General features: G+C 40.5%; 2 protein-coding genes across 4 annotated transcripts in view; one reads left to right on the top strand and one right to left on the bottom strand.

Moving 5' to 3' along the window:
• Positions 1 to 8,977, bottom strand: part of HOMER2 (homer scaffold protein 2) — an 84,595-nt gene extending 75,618 nt beyond the window's left edge. Inside the window, exon 1 of the mRNA XM_031055870.1 lies at positions 8,876 to 8,977. Coding sequence (XP_030911730.1) covers positions 8,876 to 8,937 — 62 coding nt within the window. The 5' untranslated portion in view covers positions 8,938 to 8,977. The remainder of the gene's footprint in view (positions 1 to 8,875) is intronic.
• RAMAC (RNA guanine-7 methyltransferase activating subunit) lies at positions 641 to 4,344 on the top strand. Of its 3 annotated transcripts, none has more exons than XM_031055872.1 (3): positions 641 to 670; positions 1,250 to 1,424; positions 3,203 to 4,344. In XM_031055872.1, the coding sequence occupies exons 2-3, from the start codon at positions 1,258 to 1,260 to the stop codon at positions 3,390 to 3,392; spliced, it is 357 nt and encodes a 118-aa protein (XP_030911732.1). In that variant the 5' UTR covers positions 641 to 670; positions 1,250 to 1,257; the 3' UTR covers positions 3,393 to 4,344. The 3 variants fall into 3 exon arrangements, with proteins under 3 accessions (XP_030911732.1, XP_030911731.1, XP_005419671.1); XM_031055871.1 differs by lacking the exon at positions 641 to 670 and adding an exon at positions 835 to 860; XM_005419614.2 differs by lacking the exon at positions 641 to 670 and having other exon boundaries at positions 1,240 to 1,424.
• Positions 8,978 to 13,024: the final 4,047 nt, after the last annotated feature.

Here is a 13,024-nt window from a genome sequence, read left to right as displayed (position 1 = left end):
CTGTGAGGGAGGAGGGAGCGGGAGCGACCCCCACGGCCTCCCTCAGCTCGGTCCGGCCCGCTGTGAGGGGACGGGGCTCCGGCGGAGCCGCCCTGGGGCAGCCAGCCCCCTCCGTCGCGCTCTGCTTGGCCTTGGGTGCAGGAGGGTGCCGGGAGTCCCCGGTACGGGCCCCCCCGGGATGAAGATGCTATTAACAGGATAAACTGTTATTTATGGAGGAGAGCACCTCCAGCTGCTCAGGGGAAGCTGTAGCGCGGGCCCCCAGGGCAGTGCTACCCCCGCCGCCCTCAGGCTTGAGGAGCGAAGTTCCTTAGAGATAGCCCGTAATAAAAAACTAACGAGGTTAGCTCCTGGCAGAGGAAAGGAGGATGAGTTATTCCTGCCGGAATGCCTCCTACACCTGCCTCAGGGAGCTGTGCGCTATCACTGGCGGGGGGAGGCTGCCCGGGGCTCTGAGGCAGCAGCAGACCCCGATGGCTGAGGCTGCTGCCGGGGCACGGGGCCGCAGGAGCACCGCAGGATTCCCCGGGAACACCCCACTGACCTGAGACCCAGGCTGGGCTTGGTCATTGAGGGTGTATATTTTGTGTATTTTAGCTCTTGCGGTCCTGCCAGCAAATCTTTGGGAGACAACAGAAGAGCTTATTCTGGGAGTCCAGAGCCAGATAGTGTAAATGCTCTTAATTATGTGGGGCTCATTAAAACAGTGGGCTTAGAGCCTTTCTGATTCACTGTTAAGAGGAGATTTTGCTGATGGACAGTACCAGGTAACACCAACATGTGAATGGCAAATACATATATACCAAAATAAGGAAACTAAGGCCTTAAACACAGATCCCATCAGACTGGCATATTGTGAGGTAATTTATCATCCTCTTAGGTGCTGACCTTTCCCTGAATCAAGTTATTAACACATAAATTACTGTGAATAAATCTGATTATTTTGCCTGTCTTGCTGGTTATGTGTATCTGGAGGCTTTGCATGATATTCTACCTTAGAAAACTTTTGAAATGGATTGTAGGAATTGCTTTCCTGTCAAAAGTCAGTGTCAGGAGTAGATGGAGAACATGTTCTGAAGTCCTTTTTTTCTGTGAGGCATCTGTGCTGTCTTCCCAAAACCCAACAGCTGTGTAAATCTGAGTGTAACTTTTCCTTGTCCTTCATTTTCATGACATGGATTTTGGCAGTTATTACAATGAGAGTCTTCAGACATTGCTAAAGCCACTTCTGTTGTGTTCATGGTTCAAGTTTTCAGAATGACCTCCTTGGCTGACATGCCCCCAAATTATGAGATGATGTTTGCTCATCGATTCACGTCGGATGATGAAGAATACCAAGAATATCTAAAACGCCCTGCAGACCCCCCTCCTATAGTTGAAGAATGGAGAAACAGATCTGGTGGCAACCAGAGAAACAGAGATCGGTACTGATTTTTCCTCTTAATCATGGTCATTTCACAGACACAAATGATAATTGATGGCAGAAGTCTAGGAGTCTGTTCTGTTCATTGAAGTATTTCCTTGTTACTTTGTAGGTAACTATGTTTAAGGGGAAATATAGTATTCTCTGAGAAGTAATAAGGTTTTACATTTTCTCTGTATTGACTGGCAAAGTTTTTGCATTGTATATAAAAGAACTAAATTATTTGCTTTTTAGTAAAGAATAAGCGGGAAAGATCGGTACTGATTTTTCCTCTTAATCGTGGTCATTTCACAGACACACTTAAATGATAATTGATGGCAGAAGTCTAGGAGTCTGTTCTGTTCATTGAAGTATTTCCTTGTTACTTTGTAGGTAACTATGTTTAAGGGGAAATATAGTATTCTCTGAGAAGTAATAAGGTTTTACATTTTCTCTGTATTGACTGGCAAAGTTTTTGCATTGTATATAAAAGAACTAAATTATTTGCTTTTTAGTAAAGAATAAGCGGGAACCACTGAACCCATTGCCCTGGGGTTTGTCATTGCTCAGCCAGAAACATTTTTCCAGAGGGGAAAGATGAGACTTCTGCAAAACTAGGCAGCCTATCTTATGTGGATGATAACTGGCAGGAAGATGTGCAAAGGAACAAGCTGCTAGTGTGATTATCTGTTACTAGCTGTCCAGAAAGCATTTCATTTGTAAACTAAATATTTGCTGTATTTTTCAAGATTAGCCTGTAATTCTTGTATTCAGTAGAAGTGAGTGTAAAATCAATCATCCAGTCTGTCTGGCAAGTACATTGTTACCTGCCAAAGCAAAACACTTTGAATTATTTCTTCAAGATGTAATTGCAGCTTTTTACTGAATTTTGGACAGATTTTTGAGGGACTGAAAAACAACAATTACAGCATATAGTACATTTGGGAATACTAACATCAGCCTTTAATATAAAGTAGTTAAACTCAGTCCAGCCAACAATTGGAAAAACTCCTTAGCTAAATAGGATTTGTGCCTCATCTGAAGAAAAGGAGGACAACATTGTAACTTTTTCTCACCTTTGAAGCTTGTAATTACATCAGATTAAAAACGGGTGATAGTTTAAGATGTTCTTAAAAACTTCACGGCTCTTTGAACTGATGAACTCTTACACCTACACTATGGTCACAAAGTGAACTTCTTGCATGTTTGTCTGCACCACGCCATTTGCAAACAAAATGACTATGAGGCAGCTCAAGCCTTGATAGGAATTGAGATAGGGCTGAAAAGACAAAATTGAGACTCAACAATGGCTAAGTACAACTGATAAAGGAGCAGTGTTTCAGCAGTTTTAAGTATTTGAGGGAATATTCAAATTCCAGGACTCGGTGCTGTTAGGTGGCTGTAACTACTGAAGCCTGCTTTGCCAAAGCTTTCAGCATTGAAGGTGCTGGATGGAACCTGGCTTTGATGCACTACAGATGTGCCTTGGGGTTGATTTTTAGATTTATGGTCCATTTGAGCCTCTCTTAAAACTTCCAACAGTTCACCTAATGCCTGGGAGTACTTTGTGTTAGGAAACAGACTGTCCAAATGTTGTGTTGGGTAAGAAATTCATGAGTGATCTCAGATGACTGTAGATATGTTTTCATGAGTTTGTCATATATACATATAAATATTTGAGTGTATTAAAAGTTACATGATAGTTTTCATGAAAACTGCCAAATATAAGAGTTCATTATAATTCATTTTTATAGCCTTGATATAATTTATGCCAGACTTTGATCTCTCTTCTCATTGCAGGTTTCAAGATGGCAGATACTTTAGAGGGGACAGATACAACTGGCAAGGTGACTACAGATCTAATCAGAGGCCAGACAGAGGCTGGGGTAACAACTACCAGCAGCACAGACAAGGACAATCCTACTCATCCCACTATGGACAGTATGGCTACAACTCCTACAACCCAGGGCCTCGTTACCATCCCTACTGAAATCCTTGTGGGTTGAAAGTCCAGTGATGCTATGTAACAAATTCAGTTAGATTTTAGTTTTCTTATTTTTTCCACTGTTTTATAGATAACTGAAGAATCAGTGTTACAGTGCAGTGCTGTTTTTCTGTAGTGTGAAAAGAAAAAGGGAACTCCTTTTATGAATAGTAAAAGTGTATTACATGGGGTTTGTTTAGAGTCTGTAGATTTTAGATTAAATTTTTAACTCCTCCTTTTGTCTGAATATGTATTGTGCACGTTTTTCCTTCCATCGCTGAGATTTCTCTGTTCTATTTTAGAAACCAAAACAGGTGAGGGAAGGACAGGATAGCTGTGGTTTGTATGCAGCCCGGAGCAGTAGCATATTGCCTTAAGATAGCTCTTTTTGAAACTAACATGCTGTGTCTTTCTGTGGAGAGAATTTCTTAGTTTGGCTTTTGACAGTGAGAAGCTCAGTTTGGTTTGAATTTCAGATGCCTTAAAACTGAGAAGAGAGATCCTATTACTGAAATATTTTTGGGGTCAGTATAGTGTCTGTTGACACAATGGCTTCAATGCATTTGCAGTATTCTTCTTAAAATGTGGTCTAAAAGTTGGATGAAAAATAAGTAGTTAAATATGTATCTTCTTGTAGCAATTCAGTGATATAGAAGTTTTACCTGAGAAATAATATCAAACTTAGATTAATCTGTGTCATTTTCAAATAAATTCAGTGTGTGCGTAATAAATTTTGGAATTCCCATTTCAGTAAAGCTGTAAAACTTCAATGCTACTGTAGTTTGTATGAAACACTTTGTGCATGTTATAGAAAAAAAGAACTATGATCAGTACTGGTCTGTACTTTTTTCTGTATGGGAAAATAGATAAACAGTGCAGAGTGTTACTCAGTTCTCAGAATTTAAGATGTATGGGGTTTTTTAAGTATTCACACAATAAAAGTATAGTTCACATGGAAGGATGTTTCTGAGTGTTTCTGAAACCTACTTTTGAGACATTCAGGACTGCAACTTCGTCTCATCCAACAGCTGAAGAAGGAGCTGCACTGACAGCTAAGTGCTAACACTGGACAGCTGTGGGCTTAAGTTAGAAGAATGGCCTACTCAGCTGCAATCAGAAGGATGAGACACATTGTGATTAATTAGACGTCTGGAGTGTTAATCCACTATCCACATTTTGCTCTAATAGGGTCAGAGTTCCCTGTTTCCCCATTTACATGATCAGCTAATTTGTATCAAGGGAGTAGTGTGTGTCTTTGTACTTGACATTTTCTTCAGCTGCTGTGCAGAAACAGGGCCCCATCCCTGCTGACTGCTGTAAAAGTCATGGCATTATGTGATAAGGAGTGCAAATTAGTGCATCTTGATTTAAAGACAAAGTACAGAAGTCAAAAGCAGAGTCCTCCAGCTCATCAGATGCCTTTTAGAGCTAAAGGGTGTGTTTACACAGAAACAGTCACTGTGTGTAGCTTTTACATAGGCTGTGGTACACAAGTGTCTTCACCTACCTGCTAAGGATTTGTTTTCTGCTTTTCATACAATGCTGTTAGCTCTGATACAGGACTTAAATCTCCTGCTCCCTGAAGTATTTGCCTTGAATTCAGTTAGAAGTCTTTTCACAAGAGGTTTTTTCCTCTAAGGAGTTCTAGTGGATGAAATGCACTCCTTTGAACCCTCATTAATGCAGTGGAGCCTTTACAAAGGGAGATACAAGATGATGCAAAGTTCTTACATCTGCTCTGTGGAGAGCCTGCAAGTCAGCAGCCTTGGTGAAATTCCCATTTAATTCAGAATCCTGTGCAAAGTGCCAAATACCCCAGGCTCCCCCTCCAAGGAGGGAGTGCATCTCTTCCTGCAAAGAGCCTGATACTGCCAGCTATGCCACGGAAGTCAGGCTGTGCCAGGATGTTCTTCTTCCACACCATCTGGAGTAGCAGCTCAGGTTGAAATGAAACCCAGCAGAAAGAACAGAGCTGCTTCATCTGTTGCCTTTCCTCAAGCTCAATAACTATTTTATTATTTTAATTATCTTTCAGCTGGTGAATAAAGAGTCCTAGCAAGGTTTGGGTGGGAAGGGACCTCAAATATCATTTAGTTTCAACCCCTGCCATGTCTTCCCCTAGACAGGTTGCTCAAAGTCCCATCCAACATGGCCTTGACCACTTCCAGGGATGGGGCATCCACAGTTTCTCTGGCCAATGTGTGCCAGTTTCGCACCACCCTTGCAGGAAAAAAATTCTTCCCAGTATCATCTAAAGCTGCCCTCTTTCAGTTTGAAGCCATTCCCCACTGTCCTGTCACTTCATGTCTTTGTTAAAGTCCCTTTCCAGCAGCCCCTGGAGGTACTCTAAATTCTCATAGGAAGAAAAGAACACTTCTTCTGAGGAAGGTGCTCTAAGGTCTCCCCAAATTCTTTTCCAGCTCTCTCCCTTTCTTCATGACAGCATCATGAATCCTATTTTGCTGGCTGTGCAGCAAAGCATGCAAAAAAAAAATGCCAGGGGGTGAAGTATTCCAGAAAATGGCAAATCCAATCTTCAGCATTGTGGGTGAACTGTAGAAGCAGATAAGATGAGGATGGTCTAGGTGGAACTTGTGAAATATAGTCACACATTTCCTGGTCTTGGCTTTCTTATTCTGAGTTCCTTGATTGGGATCAGGAGAGAGACCAGTGCAACCTCCCAGCTTGTGTTTTTATAGTCATAATTCCTATATGCCTTACCAGCGGCTCTCAATTCAACCTTAAGAGTTTGTACTATTTACAAAACTTTTCCTTGGAACAATTATGGCAAAAGTCTAATTTGGAGAGGTGAAGGGAGAGGAATGCATTGCTAAATACGTGCACCAGACAGAAAGACAAATAAAATTCAAAATATAGTACCTAATTTTCCACTTAGATTAATTGTATTTATGATAAAGTCCAGTTTACTGTCTCTGTCAAGCTAAACAAAACCAGTTGAGTATAGCCTGCAATTACAGTTTGTGCATTACAGTGTGTTACAGGTGATAAAACTGAAGCTGGGTAACTTTAATATTTGCAACTTCAAACACTACAGAGATTGTTTGCTTTAACTATGCTGGAGATTGCAGAGTAAACATTAAAATTCAGTGTCTGGAATCTGACTTTAGGACATCTCTTCCATCTGACATTTGCTCAGACATCATTATTATCATGAATAAAACAAAGGTGTTATGTATTAAAAAAATGACTGCCATGTTACGAGGAGTGTGAATGCCAAGTTCTGAATAGGGCTTTGCAGCAGTTCTAAATCCATTCCTGAACACATACAGTGATTTTACATGGCTTGTTAATTGATACTGAAGAATAATCATTCTAAATTACAGGTACTGTGGCAAATAACTAAGAAAAATCAATAGCTTTTGTACAATTTCTTGACTAGCATTTTAAAAAATGACAAAGAGTTTGAAAATCACAGCTAAGCCCCTAGAAACTCAAATACAAAAGAACATGCACAGTAAAAATAAAATAAAAAAAATCTCACTGTGATTTGTGAGATCCAGTTTTACAAGTTCTCAGTGCTATTCACCCTCTGTTTAATTCTGTCTGTGCAGCTGGGAACAGAAATGTGCAGATGTGCTTTGAAAGGTTAGTTAGAAGCTGAACTACTTTCAAGAAGCTCTAATAGAGATTTCAGACTGGGTAGACAAATGCCATTTGCAATATAAATATAATCAACATTCAACTCCTGGAACAAGGAAGATACCTGATCTACATTTTAAATATATTTTAATATATTGCAGCAGTTATACATTTGAATATATTTAAACTTATAGTATTAATTTGCTAACAAATATTCTGCTTAACTAAGAACATGTCCACATTTGCTTCATACTGAGATGTTGGAAGGGAAAAGATTTTTCTACCAAATAAAGAGAAGGTTTTTTCTGCCACCACCCCTACTCCTTAGGTAAAACAAAAATCTCTGAATTACACAACACTGGGGAATTTTCTGGCTGGTCCAATTGTGCTGTCACACCTTCTCTAACACTCAAACAAGAGGAGTATGAGCATCAAGCAAGAAGGAAGGGAAAACAGGACTGCTCCCTCCTGCAGGTGCTGACCACCTTGGGAGCAGTTTGGCAAAACTGCATCTCCTTTGCCTTTCATTTGCCAATCAGGAAAAATTGCTATAATCTGTCCCCTTGTCCCTGAATGTTAGAAGAGAGCTACATAACCCTGCTGCATTATGCACAGTGCTGATGCTCTAATGCCCAGAAGATAAGCAAGATTATAGGGCAGATCAGGTTTCCCTGAAAGCACCTAGGGAAAATGCAGCCTGATTCCAGACACAGAGGTAAACCTAGAGATCAAAACCAAGTCCAGTGGCTCCAGCACTGCCAGGAGAGTCAATGGCAGCTGTGCTGTGGTGGTGCACAATAATCTTGCCTCTCAAGAGGCTTATTTTTCCATTAGGCCCTGCAGGCTGGAATGTATTTTTGTGTTTATCATGGCCTATATTTTTCTTCAGAAAGCCTGGACTGCACTTAGTGGCTGTCAGTCCTCATTTGCTTGTGTGAAACAGTGACACTAAAGTGTTATTTCTGTACAGCTCGCCCCTAAGTACCCTGCCCTGCTAAAATGCACATTTACTACGAGAGATGGTGGAAGTTGCTAATGCCTATGTTTTACTCCAAGTCTAATAAACACACAGCAGAAGAAATCCTGTCACCATCCTCAATGCATAACTTCTGTGTTATTTGTGACTAGCACAAAAACAAATTAATGTTGTCTTTATCCTAAAGGGATGCCTTTTTAAAAATCAAATCATACTTCAGCAGCTGGCTTTCCCCCTCCCCCTGAACTATGGACTCCTTTTTATTTTGGGGGGTTTTGTTGTATATTGTATAATTCAAACATTGCTTCATTAATAAAAGTACTGCTGAGGTAAAAGTTAAAAGCTCAACTATATTGTAAGACATTTCACACAGCTTTTGGCCAGGTTTAGCATGATCAGAGAGTGGATGCTTTTTGTCCAAAGTCATGCCTGAAGTTTGTTTCTGAAGAAAACCTTGAAATGATACATTTTTCTATTGAAAGTGTGCTCAAGAAAAATAAAATTACAGTAATAATTACCAAAAGCAGCCAGCCCCAAATAATTACATATTCTTTTTTACATATAAAGAAAATTATTTTTTCCACAGCAAAGGCCTGGTTTTCAGTCATCATGGCATCTTGATTTATGAACACCACTGAGACCTAAACCAAAGTACATTTAAGAATACTGCTTCAGTGGTTTTAATGGCATGAGCATTTAAACACAGCATAGAAAAGCTCTGGAGTTTAGATCTGTTTAGTGCAAGAGCTCTGTGGGGACACACATTCTCCTCAGATCAAGCTCATATTACTCATTTACAAGCCACACACTTGAAACACAAGCTCTGAAGTGAGCTGAGGGAGCATCAAGCCTGGGGTACATATGCTCCTCTAAACCCCAGCTAAACTCCTGTAAGAATGAAAAGGAGCTTTACCTTAAATTGCCAACATGGGCAAATCCTATTTCTCCAGGCTGTGGCTCAGAGGATACTTCCATCAGGAGGAGTAATTGCTTTTTATGTTCTAAGAGAAAATGGGAGTGGAGAGGTTGTTACAGTGCTGGCAATGGCTGAGCTAAAGGATTCTTTCCTGGCTGTTTCCCCATGTGTCCAGCAAAGGAGAGCAAGTGTTGAGATTTGACTGCTGCTCATCAAGTGACTTTATGGTCACATCGCAGCCTGGAGGGTGGGAAACAAACAAAAACCAACCAAATAAAAAAAACCTCAACAACAAAACAAATTCCTCCCTCCACAGACTCCAGGGACCTCCCCATCACAGAACAAGCTGGCAGAATGCAGAATCTGGAAGCAGTTAAGCAGCTGCCTCATTACACTGGCAGGCTTAAGTCCTTAAGTAAGGTGGACAGATGCAAGGGACAATAAACAAATCACTGTTTATTACATACCCTGCAGTCTGGGCAAATCCAATTGAAGGAGCTCTTTAGACCCCACCCAGTAGGATTTTAGTTGTTAGAGACAAAATGGATTTAGTGCTAGATAATATAAGCTAAGCCTAATCTTCCTTCTCTCCACACCTGCATTGAACATATTCTTACTACTAACCTAAAAATGTTTTTTTTTTAAACCTGATACTGTTTTTACTCTTTCCTTCCTATCCCTGCCACTTCCTGACACCAGGCCACTTATTTCAGATACAGCTGTTTTACTAGTTTCTCATATTCTCAGCACTTCTGAAGACAAGAACTCTGAAAGCTACTTTAAAATTCTAAAAAGACAATTTTGCCACAGTTCCAGAACTACAAAGAAAGTGAAAAGGATGTTTTCAAAAATAGAACCAGACATGCGTGTTACATGCTCAGCTACAAATCACATTTAATGCTTTTGTGTCTCAGCTTCCATCTGTAAAACTGTGGTTCCCTGCCCTGTTTTCCTCTTCTACACTCTGCATTTTGGCCACAAAACCTACCAGGCAGCAGCTACTCCATATAAAGCTTAGGTATGGTGTATAAATCTCAGCTGGGGTGTGTATGTTGCAACACAACGTATTAGAAACATTCTGGTGAAGAAATTGATTTGTTTGTTGATTTTAAAATATTCTTTAACTAAACCCAAAATATACTGTGAAGGCAGTGACTTGTTTTAAACAGTGTCTTTTTGTGACTCCATAGTTATATATATATATATATATAATATATATATATATATATGGGATTCTGCAGCCTAGGAAGCTCTCTCAGCCAGACCTGCAGTAAACACTAAGTGATTCTAATACTATCGGTACATTAGAAAAAGCCTTAAAAATTTAAATGGCATAAAGACATTTAAATTATCATAGCTAAGAGATGTGGGCAGTCCAACACTTAACTATACAGACGTGATTAAAAACTGAATTATATAGAGGTGATTAAAAACATGGGGACAATCTACTCAAACTAGATTTCACATCAATAAAACTTGTGACAGCTACTGTATTGAATGCGCTATTCATGTATATTTAATTGATTTTATAAACATTCTCACACACACCATACAGTCATAGCAAGGGTGAGCAAAATCCCAGCCTTAGAAGTATTACAGTACAGTTTTTTTTAAAAAACCCCAAGTAGATGCAAAAATTTTAACGCAAACAACTAAAATTACATAGTTAAACATCGGAGTTTCAAAAAACATAAAAGGCAAAGTTGTTCTTTGCACCTACAGGAAAAGAAAAGAAAATACAGCGGTAAGGGGAGAAATGGATGAGCCAACAATGATGGAAGAGGGGATGTCCTGGTGAACAAAAAGAATGGTAGATCAACTATTGCAAAAAAAGTCTTATCAGAAATAAAGTTTAATTTTAGAAGAGTCTACTGAAAGATCAGTGCCCTTAGTAGCTGAGAAGAGGAAACCATATAACTGAAGGTAAAACAAAAATCTATTTAAAAGTCATTTGTAATTGATGAGAACTGGAAGACAAAGATGGCATCACAGACCGTTGGCAAGAGAATTCCTCCATATGGCATCTATTTCTCATTAATGCTCTGGGGGAGGATCCTAGACATCCCAGCAGGTCCTGTCGTGACTTTGGATTCAAAGCTGTCCACACACTCAGCTGCTCTCTGGCTGAACTCCACTTTGGCTGCACATAATGCACACAGCAGTGCCAGGAACACGGGCTGATGAACAGCTCCTGTCTCTTTCACCACACCTCCCATGCTACGTTTGAGAAGGTGGAAACCTGTCCCTAACCATGTCACCCAGAAAACCTTCTCAGATTCTTCCCATTTTCTACTAGTATAGAAACTTTCAGTATTCCCTCTGGAAGCTGCTCTTTGAACCCCTGGAGCTCATTGCCAATTCCTTCTCTCAACAATAGCTAAGCCTGAGAGCTCTTCACCCACTACACTGTTTATCATCAGCTATGGATTGGTTATTTTGGGACAGCTTCATTGTGGAACAGTGCGTGGCAGTGACTTTGTAGTATTTTTGTCTGTGCCACTTGGGATAAAAGCAGCTTATTCAGAGATCCCAGCTGAGTTCAGGATCCTTACAGCACCTACCAGCATCTCTATGGAGCACATTGCTTGTAAGAGACAAGATGAGTTTAATATGACAGTCTCAGTAAATTACACAAGAGTGCCTCAGTTTCAAAAGCTGAGAGGAGGTTATTAAACAAAGAAAATTACTGTAGGTAATAAAAATCACTGACACCTCAATGGGAATTGCCTGGGTTAATACAGACAGGGTGGAGAACACTCCAGACTTGAAAACAAGAAAAGGGTCAAAGAGCAGAATTTATTCAAATTCTATGGATTAAGCTGCTAAATAAACCACATTTTTTCCTATGAGCATAACAGATATAAATACATAGGAGCAGTCAGTGCACTGCAGCATGCTGAGAGCCCAAACAAATGTTATGAGGCATGAAGGATCTCGTGTGTGCAGCACCTGCACCACAACTGGTGCGGGGCAGTGCCACGCTGGGGCTGCCGCTCCCGGTGTCCCCGTGTCCCCGTGACACTGCCAGCCTGCAGGCAGAGCAGGGCCCTGCACACTTTGCTCACAGGGCTGGTGATCTGCCAGCAGCTGACAAACTGCAGATTCACATGCACTAACAGCAGGGCCTTCTGTTTTAACTTAATAGCAAAACACTATAGCAGAATCACTGATCTGTAGCTAGGATTTTATTTAATTCGTTAAATTGTTTACTCTGTGTCCGCATCTTACTCCATTTCCAAGTCAAATTAACACATCACTTCAGACTAGGATAAGCAATCCATCCTGAATATTGATACGAGCCAGAACATGGTTACACTAAACTCAGTTTATAAATCTTCTTCATTGACTCTTTGTCAGGAAACTTCACTAGACACAGAAGGAAATAAAAGAATAAACCAAAGATCGTATACTGAAGAAACAACTAAAATGGGTATTTTAATTTACATTTGTAACTTTCTAAGAGCTTTAAAATTTCAAATTAAAATGGCTTTAAATAGTAATGATTTTGACAAAAACCATTTTTTCCTCTGTGAAAGGTATTAAGAAGAAATTGAAAAGCTCAAGGAAAATGAGGTTCCATTTTTCCCATTTGAGATGAGCCTACTCTGGCTGTGCAGTGGGAGAGGTATTTATCATGCATAGCCTGTCCTCCTCCTTGGATCCTGTCCTCCAGTTTGGACTGGAAGCACTGTGTGTTAGAGGATCATTAACCAGGGTCATGTACATCATCTCTCCCTCATAAATGAACACTGTCAACACTGCAACAGCCACAGAGACACTGCATAATCAGGGCCCAATGTACACATTGTGGCTCACACATGAGAAGGCAGACAGACTAAACTGCGCAAAAGAAATCTGGTTTTCCCTGAAACATACTCGTTCCAAAGCAAGGGCGAGGCACTAGTGTCATAGCTGCTGCAAGGCTCCTTGCAGCTGGTCTGTCCTACATGCAAAGCACAGACCCTACACAGACACCTCTGGCCCTGAGGGATCCTGCCTCCAAGAGTTATCACAAAATTCTATTACCTGGCTTCCAGATGGACTGTGTCCTTATCCCTGGGATTACACAAAGTTTCAAGCACGTGACAAGGAGCTTTACACTGTGAACACATTATGAAAGAAGACTGGAGACAAATACCATGTTAC

The sequence above is a fragment of the Geospiza fortis genome, unplaced genomic scaffold, assembly GCF_000277835.1.
Source record: "Geospiza fortis unplaced genomic scaffold, GeoFor_1.0 scaffold171, whole genome shotgun sequence".
Classification (NCBI taxonomy): domain Eukaryota; kingdom Metazoa; phylum Chordata; class Aves; order Passeriformes; family Thraupidae; genus Geospiza; species Geospiza fortis.
Note: the sequence above shows the minus strand (reverse complement) of the source record. Positions and strands in the feature narration are given on the sequence as shown.

Excerpts from the sequence above, each read along its gene's own strand:
- RAMAC (XM_005419614.2), top strand. The coding sequence starts at position 1,240 with ATGGTTCAAGTTTTCAGAATGACCTCCTTGGCTGACATGCCCCCAAAT. Across the intron at positions 1,425-3,202 it reads AACCAGAGAAACAGAGATCG|GTTTCAAGATGGCAGATACT; the intron begins GTACTGATTTTT and ends TTCTCATTGCAG.